Source organism: Miniopterus schreibersii (genome assembly GCF_964146895.1).
Source record: "Miniopterus schreibersii genome assembly, chromosome: 3".
Classification (NCBI taxonomy): domain Eukaryota; kingdom Metazoa; phylum Chordata; class Mammalia; order Chiroptera; family Miniopteridae; genus Miniopterus; species Miniopterus schreibersii.
This window is the reverse complement of record NC_138103.1, coordinates 10335418-10356571: the sequence shown is the minus strand read 5'-3', so window position 1 is coordinate 10356571 and position 21154 is coordinate 10335418. Positions and strand designations below refer to the sequence as shown.

Below are 21154 nucleotides of genomic sequence, written 5' to 3'. Positions count from 1 at the left end.
TGCCCGCCGGTCCCGCCGCAGCCCCGCGGCGCCGCGCCGCTAGGGGTCGTAGGGGCCGTTACGTAGGAGGAAGCGGGGCTCTGCCGGCCCGAAGCTCGGCGGAGCCCGGCGGTGAGCGCTTCTGCTCAGGCTCCTCACCGTTGCTACCGGCCAGCGCCTGTCACATTTAGCGTGTCTCCGTCGGCTCTCAGACACCAGCCCGGTCTTTTACGTGAGTTAGCATATGTCCCAAGAGCATATGTAGAGGACTGTGTACAGTGTAGAGACTTAAAGGAGCATCCGTGCGGCCACCCTCCCTTCAGAGGTGACCGTGGCGCTGACCTGGTGCACTTTGATTTACCTTCACAGTTTTACCACACATTAGTGCACCCCTACGCAGCAAGCATTCAGAGCTTCTCTTCAAATAGTGCCTACCGCCCACTGTCCCTTCTGGGGTTCCAGTTCAGGGCAACCTGCCCATCTCACCCTAAAATCAGGTTAATAAGCTTTCATTTAGTCTAATTCGATGTCCTGCGTTTTGTGTAACTTCTTCAGATTTCCCAGTTTCTTCAGCTATGTGTAACCTATTTAACCCATCCGTCGAGTTTTAAATTCCAGTGGTTACGTTTTAAATTTCTTTGTCCTATGATTTTCTTATATTCTACCAATTTGGATAGGCTCTTATTTTCTCCACTTTTAGCTACTTAATTTATTTTTTAAGTTTATCTTTATTGTTGAAAATATTACAGATGTCCCCTCCCCTTTTTATCCCCATTGATCCACTCCACCCCGCATCCATCCCACCCCCAGGCCTTCCCCAGACCAGTGTCTGTGTCCATGGGTTATGCTTATAAATATTTCTTTGATTAATCTCTCCCTGCCCACTCCCCCCTCCCAAACACATGTTCAGATGAACAAATGAAGATCATGTTAGGTAACCCATGTCGTGTTTCTTTCTGAAGTGCTTTTCTGGTAGGTGGCCTCGATCCAGTAGGCAGAATAGCATGGAGCCTCTCTTAGGGGAACTCTCCAGGTGGGCAGTGCCAAAAATTTTAATCACCCTGAACCCACGTCATGCACACAAGGATGTTAAATTTGCTTGGAGGACATATGAAAATAGCTAATATTAGTAAGAAGGAAAGATGTTCCATCTGTGCTCTCTCAATAGGGCCTGAATCTACAGGCAAACTCTTATCAGCTCAGCACCTCACCTACTCATCACAAGGCTTATCACTGGACAGTTTCAAAGCCAATTCACTTTTTTAGGAAAACGGTGGAAGAAAAAAAAGAATCATCAACTTACAGAAACTGAAAAAAACTCTCACACATTCCCACTCATTCTACTCAAAGCTAAATCTTTGGTTTTCAAATGAAAAAAATCTAAATCCATAACCTTAGAGATTAATTTGGGCATCCTCTGGCTAAATGAGGAAAAAAAAAAAGAGGAAAAAAAAGGCAAACCCATTCACCGATGAAAAGCCGTTAAGGGAAAGAGCAAAGGTCAGGCACTTCACAGACACCAAATAGGCAAAGACTCTGAGTACATGATTACTAAGTTTATTTCAACTGTTATATCCAATTCTGCATTGTAAAAATAACAAAATGTTCCTATCAAAATTACACTGGGATGTGAGTACAGGTTTGTTGTTTTTGATACAGCTCTAGAAAAAAGTTGGCACCAAATGCACATAAAAAGTTTTAAGGCTTAATAAAAATACAGACTGCTAATTTTTCGATGCAGCTTAGAGGTTGATAACAGGATGCTAAGAGTTCATGAATCCCTGCCAGTGGACAGAATGAGTCCTTCCTCTCCTTGGGCAGACAGTGAGGGTGGGGCAAAGCCACAAGGGCTAACAGTACAAGTGTCAGGGTTCTTCCTAGCAACCCAATTTGGAATTCAGATTATTTTCTTGTATATTAATAAACAAAATGTAGTTATAAATGGCAGTTCATTTCCACCATTAGCACATTTCATTGTAAGTTAAACAAGTTAGTGTGTTTGGGCTTAAAAGCTAACCACCACTTATGACATTTTTTAACGGGAGGAAAATTGCTTGGAATTCCAAACTTTCTTAAAAATGACCATTTGAAACAGGGAGACAGGAAGTACTTGATGATAAAGTCACATGAAATGGGTACCTTGGCTCCAAAGTCAGCAGGACAACTGAAAGGAGGAAAATTCTTTGGTTGTTGACAAAGCCACATGCAGATCCCCTCAATGTGCCAGGTGTAAGAAGTGGGGTTTGGCAGGCAGCTCCTGCAGGCACTTAGTGTCTCAGTCACTGTGGTTATAACTAAACACAGCTGTTTCTTTTCTCAATTTTAATAATGAAGACATTTCTAGCACCTGGCATTAGCTCTGCAGGCACTCATACCAACAGCCACCACCACACAAACCCTATCTCCTCTGTTAACTAATGGTCCAGCATGAATCAGCATAAATGATGGAGACTCTAACTCTTGGGAGGCTCAATGGGAGAAACTGCTGCCTGACAGAGTAAAGCAACACCACATGCCAGCTATTACCTTTGCTGGTTAATATCATAGGATTGGCCAGTTGAGGCTTTGTTGCCAAACTAATCTCCTAGCCTAAGGTCTCCAAGTTTCTTCTGGAAACTGGAGATTCTGCAAAGCTTTATAAAGGGTGGCCTAAGCAAACTTTTCTTCCTCTTTGGTGTACCTGAGCAACTGACTTTCTTCTAGAGAGGTGCCAGAAACAGAACAGAGTCAACAGTCACGCAAAGCCGGCGTGTAAGAACAGCTCTTCAGGTACTACTGAAGAGTGCAAACCTAAGAACTCGGGTTCTCGAGCACCCCTTCCTCCCACTGCCATCAGGAATAACGTAAAACACATGAAAGACTTAAATGACCCAATTACGTATCTGAGTAGAGTTTTAGTCCCGCAGAAGTCAGTGGGCCTGGCAGATAAAGGAACTGTCCACATTACTGGTGAAGAGCTAAGGCCCAGGCTTAAGGATGAGGAGAAAAAACAATTCACAAGCAAAACCAGTCTGTGAAGAGCCCGAGAGCAGTCCCTTGTGAGTGAATGGCAGATCACCCCAGAGGATAGGGGCACAAGATCTCTCCATAAAGCATAAGACTACTGAGCACAACTTTTTGGTTTTTGTTGAGTGGTGCCGAGGGAAAGCAATCAAAATGTTTCAAGAAAAGACTGCAGAATACACTGTGCCTGAGGGCAAAGGCCTCGGGTTTAGCAGCAGTAGTCTCAAGCATGGAGACTAGTGTTTTGGCTTATGCCCAACGTACAGGTTGTTTTTGGTTGTCTTTCTAAGGCTTTAAATTCTGCTACTGTATGAAGTGATTCCTAGATACCCAATTGGCTGGCAGATCGCCAATGCAATGAGGACATGGAAGAACCCAGTTCATCAGGCTCCCTATAGCCTTGCACCAGCTCCCCACCCAGTCCATCTGAGAGTCCCTCTCACATCCAGAATTATAAATGAGTGTTCACCAAGGAGTCACATTTCCCCCCACAAAGATATGTCTCTCGGTAGTCTGGAAGGCAAGGTCCTCTATGGCTCGTGGTGGCAATGGAGCCTGAGCAGTGGCTTCAGATATGTGACAGACCCTCTCCCCATCCCTGTTCCTTTGAGCTAAAGGAAACTATATTTGAATCCTATCTCTGGAGTTTCTTGTTTGGCTACAGGGGAAGCAATAGCTTCTCTAGTAGAAGGAGATGCTGGATTTGCCTCCAGGTGGATTCAAGACTTTGTTGTGAGATCGAGGCCGTGGGCCCAGCCTGGGTTCATGGCTGTCGACCGTGGTTGTGGGCTGGGGCTCCTGTGCACAGTCGTCTTCTCTTGGGCCGCCCTTCTCACCTGGCTCTTCTCTGGGCAAGGTGCTCTTGGCAGCTGTGGGACAAAGCAGCAAACCGTCCCATTAGAGCAGGGGTGGGGAACCCTTTTTCTGCCAAGGGCCATTTGGATATTTATAACATCATTCTGGGGCCATACAAAATTATCAACTTAAAAATTAGCTATGAAAAAAGTTCCTAGATTTATTGAATTTCGAGTCCCACCTGCGGTTGCCTTGGCAGGGCCAGACTAAATGATTTTGGCCTGTGGGCCAGGTGTTCCCCATCCCTGCATTAGAGGTTCCCCAACACCTGGATGGGCAAGCTGTGCACATGAAAAGTCTATGACACAGACCAGCTAGCAAGAAATGCATACTGTGATGGGAAAAGAGAAAAACACAGAGCAAGGCTTCCATCTGTAGCAAGAAAACTCAATGACTATTAGCAGAGGCCGTTCTTGAACTGGGCATAAAGGTATGGCTAAGTACTATAAACAACCCTTGACAAATTCCTAAATAAGTTCATTACTTCTTTATATTGTTTGTTGGATTCCATTTCCCTTTTTTCCCCCACCTCAAGTATAAAAAGCAAACTATCTCAAAGTGAGCATGAAAAGAGAGGAAGCCAGTCCTAACTGGAGGTTCTAGCAAGGTGAGGCAAGGCTTTCTAATACTATTACTCTGGACCTTTTGAGTGAACAAATTCCCATGTACCTTGGTCATCAATTGAGGGAAATGGTGACCCAAAGGCAGAAATCAGTGCTCAGAGTCAGCTTAGAGAACCGTGGGACTCAGAGTCTGACATCTAGCAGCTCACTGCCTGGGTGATAGATTATGGAGGCACCAGCTCTCCCCACCACATGCAAGACTCACATTCTCCCTTCTCATCCTTCCTGTCCCTGCTCTTCTGATGCCTTTCTTTTCCGCATTAGTTCTGCCAGTGCTACCCTTGGCCATGAGTGTATTACAAACTTTGGATCCCTGCCCTTCCCTACAAAAGATCAGCTTCTAGAATAGGACACGTTGGTCTTAGGCTAGGCTCATTAGTAATGACAAGAAGTGAAGAAAACCAGTGGTGACCAGTTGGAAAGCTTTCATCAGAAATAACTGAGCTCATTTCTCTGGCCTTCAAATACTAAATTCCTCTTGGCAATAAACACAACCTTGCTTGTTTTTGTCAACTGGCCTGCAAGGGGCACAGGAATATTACTTCTCATCCTCTGGGGTGCAGCAGCAACTCTTCCAGAGTGAGACCACTCAGGGCAAGAGACAGGCAATCAACTCACCTTTAAGGTCCAATTTTGGGTCTTCTCTTTCACACAAGAGCACATGGTCCTGCAACAAGGCAAACCCCAGGTCAATATGTGATTCAGAAACTTTTTACCCTCATTCAAATGGACAATGAAAATCAAGACATGGATAGATGACTTGGGTTCATTTTTAAGTTCTAAAAACGTTTTTATTACAGACAATTTAAACCATAAACAAGATAGCACTGTGAACCCTTTCACAACCTGCTGTACAGCTGCAATGACATCAACTCACTGCCATCCTGGTCTCAGCAACACAGTTCTCCCAACTGCAATCCCTCCACCCCCTTGTGGAATTATATTAAAGCAAATTCCATTTGCCCATAAATAACTGAAGATGTAACGGCTCTTAAAAATGTCCTTAAAAAAACCCCCAGAAAACCCTAACAACACTCTCACCACTGCAAAAATAACTGATTGCTTAAAAGTCTAACACCTAGTCAAATGTTAGAATATTAGGAAGTATTTCGAGGCTCGTGTTGTAGCATGCGTCAGAAAAGCCATTCCTTTTGATGGCTGAATATCTCACCCTATGTGTACAGCACATCCTACTCGCCCATTCATCCATTGGTTGACATTTGGGTTGTTTAATAGCATCACTGTAAGTAACACTATTAAAATAGGTGGACAAGTATCTAAGTTGCTGTTTTCAAATTTTGGAGATATGTACCTAACAGCAGAATAGCTGGATCATATGGTAAATTCTATTTAAACTTTTTCAGAAACTGCAACTGTTTTCCACAGTGGCTGAACCATTTTACATTCTCAACAGCAATGTATGAGGATTTCAATTTCTCCATATCCTTGCCAACAGATAACATTTGTTATTTTGTTTTTTTGATAGCTATCCTAGAGGGTGTGAAATGGTACCTCAGTATGATTTTCACATGCCTTTCCCTAATGACTAAGAATGTTGAACATCTTTTCATGTGCTGATTGAAGAAATGTCTATTCAAATCCTTTGCCCATTTTTGAACTGGTTTGTCTTTTTGTTGTTTGGTTGTAGGAATTCTTTATATGTTCTGGATAGCAAAACTTGATCAGATATGTGATTTCAAATATTCTATGGGTTGTGTTTTTATTCTCTTGATAGTGTTTTTTTTTTTTTGTTAATCCTCACAAAAGGTTACATTTTCTATTGATTTTTAGAGAGACTAGAAGGGGGTGAGAGGGAAACATTGATGTGGGAGATTGAACCTGTAACCCAGGTACTTGCCCTTCACCAGGAATTGAACCCACGCCCCTTCAGTGTGTGTACAAACGCTCTCTTCACTGAGCCATACTGCCAGGGCTCTTGATAGTGTTTTTTTAAAAAATTATTTTATTCCACCCCCCATAAAAGATTTTTTAACTATAGTTGACATGCATTATATTAGTTTCAGGTGTATAACACAGTGATTAGACATTTATATAGCTTACGGAATAATCACCCCCATAAGCCTAGTATCTACCTGACACCAAACATAGTTATTACAATATTGTTGACTCTATTCACCATCCCGTACTTTATAGCCCCATGACTATTTTCATAACTAGCAATTTCCCTCACCTTTTTAGTGCAAACCTCCTCTCATCTAGCAACCACCAATTTGTTTTTTGTATCTGGGTTTGTTTGTTCATTTACTTTTTTAGATTCCACATATAAGTGAAATCATATGGTATTTGTCTTTCTGTTTGACTTATTTCACTACGCATAATACCTTCTAGGTCCATCCATACTGCCACAAATGGCAAGATTTCATTCTTTTTCATGGCTGAGTAATATTCCATTGTATATACGTACATCTTCATCCATTTGTCTATCAGTGGACACTTAGGTTGCTTCCATATCTTGGCTACTATAAATAATGCTGCATTGGTGGTGTCTATATATGTACAAGTTTTTAATTTTATCTATTGACTGATTTTAGAGAGAGGAGGAGAAGGGAAAGAGGGGGAAAGGAGAGGAGAGAAAAAGAGAAACATCGATTTGTTGTTCCACTTACTTATGCATTCCTTGTTGAGTCTTATATGTGCCCTTACTGGGGATCTAATCCACAACACTGGCATATCAGGATGACACTGGAACCAACTGAGCCACCCGGCCAGGGCCAAAAGTTTTTAATTTTAATGAAGTCCTATTTATTTATTTAAAATTTTGTTGCCTGTATTTTTGGTGTCATTTAAGAAACCACTGCCAAATCTAAGATCATAAAGATCTGTCTTAAATTTTCTTCTAAGAATTTTAGTTTTAGCCCTTGAATGTAGGTCTTTGACCCATTTTTAATTTTTGTATATGGTGTAAGGGTCCACCTTCATTTTTTATATGTACATAACCAATTTCCCCAGCACTATCTGTTGAAGTGACTGTTCTTTTCCCCACTGAATGATCTTGGCACCCTGTGGACATATCAATTAACCATAAATGTGAGAATTTACCTTGGTTCTCAATTCTATTCCACTGGTCTATATATCTTATCTTTATGCCAGTGCCACGGTTTTGATTACTGCAGTACATGAAGAGTGAGCCTCCAACTTGGTTCTTCATTTTCAAGGTGGTTTGACTATTTGGGGTTCTTTGAGATTCCATCTGAATGTTCCTATTTTTTCAAAAAAGCATTGTTGGGTCCGGCCGGGTCTGGCTCAGCTGTTAAGCGTTGGCCTAGGATCCAGGAGATCGCAGTTTGATTCCCAGTCAGGGCACATGCCTGGGGTGTGGGCTTGATCTCCAATGGGGGGCGTGCAGGAGGCAGCCGATCAATGACTCGCTCATCACTGATGTTTCTCTCTCTCTTCCTTCCTCTCTCTGAAATCAAAGACATATTAAAAAAAAAAAAAAAGGAATGTTGGGACTCTGATAGGGATTGTGTTCTTAAGTCCTTTGTTAAAAATTAGGATATCCCTCTACTCTGCCATTAACTTCCTATATTTTGGATAACTCTGATTGAATCCTTGTGGTGTTGACTAATAAGAGGTTTGATCTGATTCGGGCCTGTTTTTGATAATCAGAGGTGTTCTATGAAGGCCTTCTGTTATGGGTCTCATCGTTTTTGGTTCATCTCTCATTCTGTGATGTTGGGAGCCACAATTTCATTCCAAGTCTGCAAAATGGTGGCGTTTGACTTCTGTTATTCCTTCATTTCTAGGCTGGCGTACTTTTAGAAAAGGCCAGTTTCCCTGAAAAACTTATCCTGAGGTACAGTTCATGCAGGAAACGCTGTCTATGTGTGTGATTCTGCCCTGGCTGGTGTGGCTAGGTTGACTGACATCATCCCACGCACCGAGTCGTTCCTGGTTCGATTCCCAGTCAGGGCACATGGCTGGGTTGCGAGCTCGATCCCCAGTAGGGGGCGTGCAGGAGGCAGCCAATTGATGTTTCTCTCTCTCCCTTCTTCTTTAAAATCAGTAAAAACATATTTTAAATGAATAAATAAATAAATAAATAGTTTTGACTCTGTTAAACATTTTTAGCTGTTTTCATAATGAGTTGGTCCTTGGGCAAGTTGGTCCACCTTCTCCAAAGGTGACAAATAAGATTTAAAAAGTAAAATTAGGAAACCCATGAATTCTAAATACTTGATGAATTTCAGTCCAGTGCAATTGTATTTATTAATGACCACTAAATATTGTGAAATTTTTGTGAAATGTGAATTCCTTTCGTATGATCAATTTTATAACTATTCTTACCACCCCTCAGTGATTTGCAGAGAAAAGCAGTAGCCTATCTGCAGTGAGCAGTTGCTGCTATCAGTACACTAAGACCAACCTCCCCCAGGGCTCAGTCATCATGAGCTTGGAATCTATTTCCCCAATGACTCAGGGGAGCTTCAAAACTCAATTACTAATGACTGCACCCAGGAAAATCAACGTCACTCTTCTTGTCTCTTCCTAATAACATGTCAAAGCTGCCTCAGGGTCTTTGAGAAAAGAACTTGGCTCAATGTTTGTTTTTCTTATTTTCATGTCTGCAATATGAATGTAGTCCATACCTTGGGTTTGTTTGGATGTGCCAAGGGTAAAGTGGCAGTCACTGGGGACCCGAAAATGTCACTGGTCTTCCCACCAGGTGGATTCAGACGCTGTCGAGTGTGCACAGGCGCTGATTCCTCAAAGATACCACTTCCTTTCCCCCCTGCAGAAACAATCACAGAACAGTGAGCAATCCAGAACATCCACCTGCTCCTGCCTTCCACATTCATTACTTCAGAGACCTCCTCTCATAGTAACACCCTAGTTCAGTCCTAAGTTCAGGCCAACAAGGTTGGGATAATGAGAGTCCCTAAAGACCTATGTCAAACCTAACCCCTTTACCAGGTTCCTGCTGGAGCCTTCATTTCTGGAACTGAGCTGAACTGGGCTGGCTGCTAGAAGCAAGACAGTGAGATGGCATAAAACAGCATTTCCCCTCTAGAATTTCTTTACCCATGAACTTTTCATGCTTTTTTGTTGAACAATCTTCTTCATTAAACCCATGAAAAGTTCTTTAGTAGATTAAAAGCAAACAGCTTCTAAGTTTTTAGGTTAGACAGGACTGAATTTAATAACATGCCCAGTTACAGGCAAAGCTATAATCTGGAAAATAATATTTAGTAGTCATTTTCTGACCTCACTCTGGTTAGAACTTCCAGTGACAGGTAGGTATGTCAGTAAATCACGGACATGTAACATCTTTGCTGGCAACTATAAGTGATCTGATAAGCCATAATCAAAACATGTATCTAAGCCCAGCTGGTGTGGCTCAGTGTTTGAACTTTGTTGACTCATGCACGAGGTTGCTGGTTTGATTCTCAGTCAGGGCACATGCCTGGGTTACGGGATCAATCCCTTGTGGGGGCCGTGCAAGAGGCATCCAATTGATGTTTCTCTTTCACCGATGTTTCTCTCTCTCTCTCTCCCTTCCTCTTTCTCTAAAAAACAAAACAAAAAAACCAATAAAAACATACTTCAAACAAACAAACAAACAAAAAACATGCACCTAAGATTTATAAGTTGATGACTTAGGCCTGGACATGAAAAGTAAATGTTTAAATGCCCCACATCAAGCAGAAAGATGGCTACTATGCCATCTTTCAGATCATCTCTTCACTCAGCAAACACCAAGCATGCACCTCCTTTCCACAAAGTGCTGTTAAGTGGAGGTGGGGCCATTACCATCATGGGCCTGGTACACCAACAATTTATCTTACAAGGAGGAAAGAGGATGCATTCCACTAACTAGTTATATGACCGCACACAAGTTACTGGCCTTTGTGCCCCAAATTCCTCATCTGTAGAATGTAGCTAATAAAAGGACCTTCTTCACAGCACTATGACAGGATTCAAGGACTTCAGCTCATATGTCAAATGCTTAGAACAATGCCCGGACATAAATGCTCAATAGACATTGGCCGGTTTTTCCATGTACTGGACGTACTGTTCAGGGAAAAGCAGCGCAAGCATTCTGCATAGCACATGATGTCTTATGTGGAGAAAGGGGGTATTCTGTTTGCTCGTATCTGAGTAAGGAGAAGCGCTTAGTCACTTCTCAGCTATAACCCACAGTTTCAACAGGAGGCCACAAACCCTTACGGACAATACGGATGATGAGCTCCATGAGAGTACCCAGGGGAGGCGGCTCCACTGGGGGTTGATTCGCTCAATAGCCTTCAGAACCCCACTGCTGGAGTGGATACTAAAGCAGGGTGGCCTTCTGGGATGCCAGAAAGTAGCACACAGAAAGGAGTGGCTGGACTGGGGTTCCCTGCCTTTTTGGGTGGGAGAACACAGAATACATGGGACTGCTCTGCAGGAAAATGTGCACACACGTATTCACATAACATCAGGGCAATTATAAACCTGAACCTCGGCTATGGAGCTCCCAAGGGGCCAAAGACACCAAGTTGGAAACTCTCAGGCTGGGAAACTAGTACTGCATGATGGTAAGGGCAGTTGATCTGTGACCAGACTGCTGGATGGAGACCCTGCTCAGTCACTTACTCTGTGAGGCTGGATAACTGACCTCAACCTTCTTTTGTCTCCATTTTCTCAACTCTACTGAGGTATAAAAAATAATAGTATCTCATGGTCGGTGAGATACATGAATTACTACACATGAAGTGGGTAAGGCCTCAGTAATGCCGATAGGCTGTTATTAACTGTGTTGTTAGCAAAAATGTCTAGAACACGAAGTGAAGAAAACCTACTGCCTGAGGTCATCCCCTTATTGCATTGTTTCTGGTTATGCTAAAGTAAATTATTTTTTAAATGCACATTCAGCTTTTAAAAAATGTTAGATAAAAGTAACTCAATTTAAAGGTTTTGGCTAGAGGCTCAGCTCATTCAAAAACACTTTTTAAACTGTGAAACATAACAGAAAAGTTCCTAAGACACAACTACCACAAATAAAGACAAAGAAAACACTCACATACCTACCACCAGATTGTACAGATGCTCCCAGCTCCCTGAGTATTCCTTCCCCATTACTCTACATCACCACAACTGAATTTTCTAGAAATCACAAACTTGTTATTTCTTTTATAGTTCAAGCAATATAGTTCTGTTTTTGAAAGTATATAAAGTAGTCACACTGCATGCCTATTCTCAATATTTTACCTAAAAGATGAATTCAGCTTTGAAGACAGAAGAGGTGCTCAAACCATCCGTAACTGAAGAAAAATAAATTCAAGATATATGGTGGTAGAGTGTGAGGAGCAACATCACAGGTGAGCACTGGGCACCCATAGAAGACAAGCTGGAAGAATCTATCAGTATTTTATTATTTTTATTTATTTTAAAATTTTTTTTAGATTAGCATTTTTAAATTCTATTATTTTAATTCTTTCTTCTCTGGTTGTTATTTTATTTTTTATCCTCACCTGAGGGTATTTTTTCCATTGCTTTTTCAGAGAGTGGAAGGGAAAGAGAGAAACATCCATGTGAGAGACACACATAGACTGGCTACCTCCCGCACCCGCCCGAATGGGGCGGCCAGGGATTGAGCCTGCAACCCAGGTACATGCTCTTGGCTGGAATCGAACCCAGGGCCCTTCAGTCCTTGGGCCTATGCTCTAACCACTAAGCCAAACCAGCTAGGGCTATCAGTATTTTAAATCATCCAACAAGTTCATTTTGACAAATTTATACCAATAGATATACTCAGAAAGTAAGCTTGTAGCTCCAGAGTCAGAAAAACCCATATGCAAAGGCTAATTTTGCTACCAGAGTTGGGTTTAAAATACCTGTGAACCTCCCTGAGCCTGTTTTCTTCTCTATAAAGGGGGCAACACCACCTACCTCCTAGGGTTGCAGAGAGAACCAAATAAATACATGCAAGCATTTAGCATACTCCCTGGCAGATATTAATTCCACACATACGAATCATTGTTAGACCACCAGGAAAAACAATTTGTGGAAGATCTAAACCAGGCAACTACCAAAGTACATGCATGAGGAGTAAACAAAACACTGGGTATGACAATCCTTTGCATATTTCAGTGACTCACGTACTAAGTCACAAACTATGCCCAGAACACTTTTCTCAATCAGGCCCTCTTACTGAAGGGATGTGCTGGCTAAGTCTGTGAGACTAAACAAGAAACGAGGGCAGGAGTTTAGGTCTGGGGTTGTGGACATAACTAGCAGTTTTCTGTTTCCAGCTTCCCTTGAGAATTCATCCCAGATAATTTTTTTAAAAATTGATTTCAAAGAGAAGGAGAGGGAGAGAGAGTCGGCTGCCTCCTGCAAATCCCCGTAGAGGATTGAGCCCCCAACCCGGGCATATGCCCTGACTGGGAATTGAACTGGTGACCTTTTGGTGTATGGGATGACGCTCAACCAACTGAGCCACACCAGCTGGGGTCATCACAGATAATTTTAAAGGACCCTTGGCAGGACAGAAACAAACCCCAAACAACAGGACCACAAGAGCAGGAACTTGGCAAAGGGGATCATGCTGGTTGCTGACACACCTTGTAACCATGCACAACAGAGGCTTTCTCACTCTCCGGTCAAGAGGGGCCCAGGGTGCTCATTGGGCATAAGAGCTGGAGGATCGTAAGAGAAAAGTTCATAAGACACAACTATAACAAAGACAAAGCAAACACGTAACCACCACCAGATCATATAGATGCTACCGGCTCCCAAATTCTGAGTAGCACTGTCCCCAAGCTGCCACAATTTCCAGGGAACCTGACACCCCAGGGACAGCTCTAGATATACACTCTGCTGAGTCAAGGCCAAGGGAGCTGGCTTGTCCACCTTCAGGTGCCTCAGATTTGATCCAATTTGCCACATGACCCACTATTACACTATTATTGGTACAAAGGATGTACAGGGCTGACCACTCCTGGCCCTACACCCATAAACTGGATACAGTGAGAACATTATTCATTTAGTAAAATTACAGTACCTGCTTCTCTACTATAACTGTATCTCATCAACCCCACCCCCCAACAAATCAAACAAAACACTAGCTTTTGAATCTACTGCTTTTGTTTCTTTGGGTTTGCTCAATAAGTATGTGTATCTGCCAAATACACACATGCACACACAGAACTGAGATAGAGTAGCAAGCAGCTCTAGCTCTGGTTCTTCTCGATTTTATTATTGTCTGAAATACTGATTCCTCTGCCTAGCCTCTCAAATCTTTAAGGATGGAATGCACCTTGCTTTTCCTCATGGATACAGAGTAGAGCTCCTCAGGTAACCAGCACTGTATGGTCAACTCAACTGGACAGTCTATCAGTCATGGAAAACATTGTTCTAAGATGCTCTCCCACTGTAATCACCAGAATGTGCGGTAAGAACTAACTATATAGATGTGTGCTAGACCAAGTCATCTTTTATTTATTTATTTAATATATCTTTATTGATTTCAGAGAGAGGAAGGGAGAGGGAAACAGATAGAAATATCAATGATGAGAGAGTCGTCATTGATCAGCTGCTTCCTGCACGCCCCTGACTGGGCATCAAGCCTGCAACCCAGGCATGCGCCCTGACCAGGAATCGAACTGGCAACCTCTAGGTGCATGGGACAACACTCAACCGAGACACACCGGCCAGGCCAAGAAAAATATTAAATGCGTAATATGTGCATAATTTCAGGAATCTCAAGACATCCACAGGACAACTGGGAGTCTCCCTGGCGGGAGCCAGTATCCCACCATCAGCCTTTGCATCCTCAGTGCCTACACCCAGCCAATGTTTGTTGACAGAGAGGGAGAATTAAGAATGACCGAGCCACCTTCAAGTAAAAGTCAAGAAAAACCCTTCCTCACATTCTAGAACTGTGATGGCAAGGGATAACCTATACCAGAAAATATGTGAAAGGATCAATATAAAGAAAAAGGAAATTTTATCTAAAGAGCAGCTAAATAAGAACAGGTAGACGCCAAAGCACAAATGAGTCACAAAGGCCCATACCTGGGGGGTTGGTCCTCTTAGGCATGTTCTGAGGTTCTTCAGTTGGTCCAAAAATATTTGACGCCATCCTGTTGGGTCGGTTTGAAGGAACAACTTCTTCTGGACTTCCAAAAAGATCGCTCGATGCTCCTCCTGGGGGCTTCATGCCCCTGCAAACACAGAGCAAGCATGAGTGATGGAGGCTGACCTGGACCTCAATGTACATAACTAGATGGCACACGCACTCTCTTAATGGCTATGGAAAAATTACACACCGCAACTACTCCATACTGGCATAACTAGTTTACAGACGGCCATATGGCAAACTTCCTCTACTGCCCTTTAGGTTTCCTTAAAAGTTTTTTGTTATGTCTTGGTTATGCAGAAAACCCTCTTGAAATGTGTATATTATTCCTGGACCTCTTATAAGTAAATTAAAGTTTCCCTAAAACAGGCAAATTGAGCCACATTCAGTAGAATTTAATACAAATTTTAATTAGTATACAGTAGTGTTTAATACTATAAACACATTCAGTGGTGTTTAATACTGCAGCTTATATTTGTTAAGTGCTTACTATATGCCAGCTACTGTTCTAAAGACCTTACACACAGCCCTCTAAGGCAGGCATTATTTCACAGACCATGAATCTGAGATAAAGAGAAATCACAAAACAGGCCACATAAGGAGTAGCAGAGTTAGGATCCAAGCCCAGGTTGTCTGGATCTAGAGCTCAGACCATGCCCTAATGCCTCCTAAAGACCTCCAAGAAAAAATGAGGAGGGAAGCTCCCATTTAACTATAGATCAAGCCTGACCCACAGATCTGGGTCTTCAGAAGGGCAGCACTTGGATATGGAAGGACTCAGATGTGCTGTTACTGTAGACTACACACCGGATTTTGAAGACAAAAAGGCAAAATATCTCTTTAATCTTGTCTTTAGATAGACCACATGTTGAAATAGTGTTTTATACATATTAGGTTGAATTATGTCTATTAAAATTAATTTTTCCTGATTCTTTTTACTTTTAAAAATGTGGATACTAGAAAATTTAAAATTCCTTATGTGGCTCACATTTCTATTGGAAAGTGTCAGCTTAGACCATGGAGAGTGCCACTAACATTAATATAGGTGAGTCCTGAGAATCTATGGCAGGTTAATCATCTCCGGTCCTCAAGTCCGGTTTAACCAGTAACATGCTGAATATCCTAAAGCAGAGAAAACCCCTGCCAGCACCATTGTTCATTTCAGATCAACGCATATGCACCAAGTGTAATCTCTAAAACACACTGACCTTCTATGAAGGTTTTTCTAAATTTTGAGAGTATGCTTAACTAAAGCCGGGGACAGTGATACAAAGAAGGGCTTAGGATAGAGGAAGCAACAGATTAGGTGGGGCTGCTTTTGGTTCACTGGAAAGTCAGAGAATAGGGGCCTTGGAGAGAGGTTCAAGGGATTAGGCTGGGATGAGCTGCTGCTGCCCATTGGTCCCCTGGTTGCAAGTCTTGTGGGGTCCCTTAGAGTTTGGGAATGCACACCTGAGAGAAAAGAAAGGCGCAGGTGTGCTTCCAAGAGGGAGAGCGCATCTGAGGGTTGATTTTAATTAAACACCTACAAAGAACAGTGGCATTCCCATTGCTCAGTCAACAACAGCAGTATCTACCTGAAGTCTCCATCTTTGGCAAACTGTTATGCACAACTTGGAGATTCTAAAGCGGACATTTCAGGAGAGGAAGATGAGGACCTTGAATCAGTATCGCAATAACTGAAGAATTAAATTTTCACAAAGCTTTGCCCTGATAGCCCCTGAGTTTGCCTACTTTCACAAAGCAGCAACACACTGAATTCACAGCATCTTTTTAGAACACCTAGAAAGATTTTTAAAATGCATCTTGAGAGAGGGACCTACTGAAATTGAGTTTTAAATTGGTGAGTGGTCTAGGCTCTTTTACTAGTCCTAAGCAAGAGTAACACTTAGATGAAGTTACAGAGCTCCACAACACATGAAAGCTCCAATTCGAAGTTAGGCCTCACTGGAAAGCTATACAAACACTGTCAAAAATTTAGTTCACAAAAATAATAGGGTATTTTAAATGTTTCTTCAAAAGAGCTAGAATGGGAGCTGATCATTCATTGTAATTTAAAGTGAAAAGGTCTCAGATTCCATGGCTATAAAGCAGGACTGCAGAAAGCACTCATCTGCTCTACCGAGGGCAGACAACATGCCAGCCTGGGCCTAGAGACCAGCAGGCCGGCTATTCAACACCACAGGAGCCAAGTGTGCAACTGTCAGGCCTTCCATGTGGTGCCCAAAGTCCCTGTCTGCTGGAGAGGATGCCCAGGGTGGGTGCCTGTTCAGCAGTTAGCATTCCCTTAAGGATTTAATGAAGGAAAAAAATTACTTCAGTTTGAGAGACAAAAGAATTTTTTTAAACTAACCAATAACTAGACTTAAAGGGCTTAATAGGACTGATCATGCACTTTGTTGGTGGACACAGTGAGGCCATCTGACTCCTGTATGTATTTGTAAGTCACAGAGCCTGGGTCACAATGATATTCCCCATATTTTTCTTGGCTAGTTACATACAGCAGGTCCAACATGCTTGGGTCTCCACAGCCATTTCTTTGAAAAAGGGAATAGAAACCTGCAATCTTCAGAAATGAACTGAATTTAACACCAAGTTTCATACTGGCATGAATTAAAATTCCCACTTACTAACTTATTCAAAACATGGCAATTCTTTCAGACCCTAAAGGTCCCACAGATTGTCAGATCGGATTCAGAGGAGACTCATATGGATTCAAATCTCTCGGGACGCTTCCCTGACTCTCACATTCTACAGTCTTGAACCTCCCAAGTCTCCTCAGCCTCTTGCCCTTGTTTCATTCAATTAAACTCATGCTCACTGAGCACCTATCACTGGCAAGCCTGTGCCAGACCCTGATGATAGAAAGATGAGTGACAGCAAGTCCTTGGCCCAGAGAAACTTCAGGTTTACTGAAAAAACTAGAGTTGTGCATAGGTGGTTTCCATGCTCTGTGAGTGATGCGACAGAAGCACTGAATGCTAGCTACTGCATCCCAGGCATACTTGGAGGAGAGGCCCAAACTGAGTCTACAACCTCCGTGAGGAAAGAGCCTTCCAGGCACAGGAGATACCATAGCTATCTGAAATGATGAAATGTTAATGGGGGGGGGGGAAGGGGAGGAAATAGTGTATATTCTATTATTCTCTGTACTTTTGTGAATTTTATTTTACTTTGAAATCAAGGGAAGAAAAAGCCAGTGGTGCCAAGAATGCTACAGCAGATTCCAGTGCACAATGGGCAAGCTCCCTGAGAAGAGGCAGCAACTATCTCCATCACAAAGGAATGGGGTCCACAGCCACAGTCGGCAGTCATACAAATTGCACAGGCTGCCCCAACAGGGTCTCAAATAAATGGGGCTGTGTTAAACAGACATTTCAATAAAAACAGAACCCACAACAAGGGCTGCATGTGGTTCCACTAGTCTCACTATCAGTTATCACTATACTAGTTTTTCGGGAAGGGGTGGGAATACCAGTGAGCGCAGACATTTTGGGGATGAAACCACATTGTACGGCTGCTTCCCAGTTATTTCTTCATTGTGTAATTTCCCTTCAATATATTTCAACAAAGATATTCAAAATACAAGAGGAACTAAGGGGCATGTGACAAGAAGGGACACAGACAGCTCAGGAGCTATGTATAGCATGATCAGAGAAAACAAGACCGGGTTGGGGGTCTCCACACCCAATCCCTCCAAGATCTTGAAAAGCTTTTGGGGATTGGTTAGGGTTGGAGAGCAGCAGTGAAATAGACTTGGGTTAAATTCTTTATAAATATATACCTTACAGCTTAAAGAAAAGACCGTAGATTAATGATGGCTAAAGCAAAATGCTTTCATAGTTCAAAATCCCTTGAACACAAAATAATCCCTCACCAAGAAAACAAAGGTATAGGTCTAAGAAAAGAAAACCTGGCTGGGTGATCCTATAGCCACCACTTGGTTCCCTCCCTGAACAGCCAGGTAAAGTATGAACCCTACAGACTCCCGTCTAGCTAATCAAGTCCTTTAAGAAGGCAGTCAGATGCAAAACTTCCAAAGGATCCCAAGCAAAAGTTTCCAATTACAAGTAATCATCCAATTAAGAAGACTGTTTTTCCTTCTTAAACGTCCTGAAAGGGAGGCTTTTCTTTTCCATAATATCCTCTCTAAAAATGAATCTCCCAAAGAAGTGTGTACTACCACCTTAAAGCACCAGCTCTGTAGCTTGAAGTCAGCACAGTATCAGTGTTACTCATGGCATATATATATATATATTTTTATTAACCAACACTTCCTGGGCATCCAGTGTCAGGCAGTGTAAACAAAGAGGGAATGTACTTAATGAACACAGCTGGGAAAGTGCTGGGACGAGGCTGGTGTGGGTGGTGCAGAACAGCAGTCACCAGGCACGGGAAACCTGATTCATCCTGAGCACTCCAGGGGAAACTACTGGCCAGTATAATTTAGATGTAAGTGATTAGTAGTCCTTGTTCCATGAACTAATGACTACTTTTCATTAGGTATGGTACTGAATTGTAACCTAACTCCCCCAAACTTTGTCTTTTATTTAGTATCCAGTCTATACAGTATTTATCTTAACAGTCCTCACACATACATTCTCTTCTACCCCGATGGAGAGGCTGGGCCACTGAAGAGCTCACAATAAATAAAACTCTAGGGCATCTGAAGACCCAAAACTCGACAGCGCAAGCTGGCTCCCCAGTGGCATGACAGACTTCACCAGCTCTGGCAATTCTAACTTATCTGACTTTCAATACACAGAGCACTTTAAAGCTAAAAAGCAAGTGTGCTGCTCTGGTTGGGCAGGTCCCATGTACCAAAAGGTTGCTGGTTCCATTCCCAGTCAGGGCACAGGCTTAGGTTACTGGTTTGACCCCTGGTAGGGGTAGTGCAGGAGGCAGCTAATCAATGTTCGTCTCTCATAGGGCTGTTTCGCTCTCTCAAAATCAATTTTAAAAAATCTTAAAAAAAAAAAGTGCTGTGGCGTGTTCCTGAATGTGGCTCCCCAGCCGAGACCTGCAATGGGATCTCCGTTTCTATTACTTGTAGTCCTGCCTGGTTCATGAGCAAAGCAAGGAGGGCAGTGCCCTGTCTACCTCCTGAACTGCGGGATTTGAGAAGGGCACCCCCTCCCTCGCAGAGCTGCAGGATTACAAGAGGGCACGCTTTGGGATTAAAGTAGGGCTCCACCTGGCCCAGAGGCTGGCTTCGGGATTAGGGAGGGCTGCACCTGGCCTCCCGGCGGCGGGATTAAGGAAGGGTACGACTGGCTACCGGGCTGCGGGATTAGGGGTGGATTTCAGGATGGTGACTTTCCCCCGAGGCCGGTCCACCAGCGCGCCAGGCGCCAGCACAGGCTCCAGGAGGGTGCCCCGCAACTGCCCGTCCCGAAGCAGCAGACCACTCTGCCAGTGTCTTTCCGGCGCGCTAGAGGCGAAAAATGCGGAACGGCGCACCTCAGGCCCTCAGCCGAGAGGCTGGAGGGCGCGAGAGCACAACCGCGTGTGCGCCCATCTCCCCGACGCGGAAGCGGAGGCCGCGGCTTTGTGAGGTCACCCACCGGCCTCCCCGCCGGCCGCACCGCGCCCCAGCCCGCACCGCACCGCACCTGGAGCTGGCTCGGCCGCCCTCGCTCTCCGGAATATGGAACATGTCCTCCGCTGCTCGGTGCCTCGTCGCCTGCCGCGCCGAGGTTCCCGCCCGGCTCCGCGCAGCTAGAGGGTTGTCCGCTCGTGCCTATTGGACAATTCCGACGCCAGTCACCCCGCCGCACCCTATCTAGGTGCCGGGCCCCGCCCCCGCCCCAAGACACGAAGGCGTGTAGAGGGCCGCGCTAGCAGCCGATTGGTGAGATCAGGTGCCGCTGACGGCGTCCGCATCGGCATTGGGCAGCGAGCCGGCAGAAGGCGGGCTCCCTCTGAGGTGGGCGGGGTCAAGACTAAAGTCTTTGCTTCTAGCGGCCCGGCCGCGCCCCCCCCCCCCCCCCCCCCCCAGTAAATCTCTCCCTGGGCTGGAGCGGGAGCGACCAGACCAACAGCCTGTGGGTGTCTGACACGCCAGGGTGGGCGGGAACAGGGCAAAGTCTGTACTTTTCTGAGGCGGCAACCTCTGCCCCAAGGCCACTGACGCACTGCTTATTCTGAAGGAATAGTGGGTGCGTCTGTCGGGAGACCATGGATTTTGCAAACCGGTCAATGACAGATGCGGTAGTTGGCAAAAGGACGCTCATCTGAATCACGTGTTCAGAGATTCAGCAGATCCTGTCCTGTCCTGTCCTGCCCTGTCCTGGGGGTTGAAGCGCCCCTCAGAAAGGCACACTCATAAATAGGGAGCAAGGGATAAAGTGCACCAGTTCCCTATTTGCGACTCAAAAAACAAAAATAAAACACAGTTGGCAGTGTTTTGTTGCTAAATTACACTGCAGACAGCCCACCTATTCTGAGATATCACCAAATGAAAGGCACTTGAGTTTTTTAAAAATTTTAATCCTCACCGGGAGACATGCTTAGAGAGAAGGGGAGGGGAATCGATCAACCTGAGACAAACATTGATCAGTTGCCTTCTATAGGTGCCCAACCAGGGATAAAACCTGCAACCCAGGTATGC

General features: G+C 43.9%; 1 protein-coding gene across 1 annotated transcript; it reads right to left on the bottom strand.

Annotated features, from left to right (window-relative positions):
* Window positions 1–1514: 1514 nt before the first annotated feature.
* On the bottom strand, window positions 1515–20266 carry JPT2 (Jupiter microtubule associated homolog 2). The gene is made up of 5 exons (XM_081132349.1): window positions 20157–20266; window positions 14481–14629; window positions 9071–9213; window positions 5079–5127; window positions 1515–3851 (listed from the first exon to the last, which is right to left on the bottom strand). The coding sequence occupies exons 1-5, from the start codon at window positions 20198–20200 to the stop codon at window positions 3664–3666; spliced, it is 573 nt and encodes a 190-aa protein (XP_080988475.1). The 5' UTR covers window positions 20201–20266; the 3' UTR covers window positions 1515–3663.
* Between the last annotated feature and the right edge of the window lie 888 nt (window positions 20267–21154).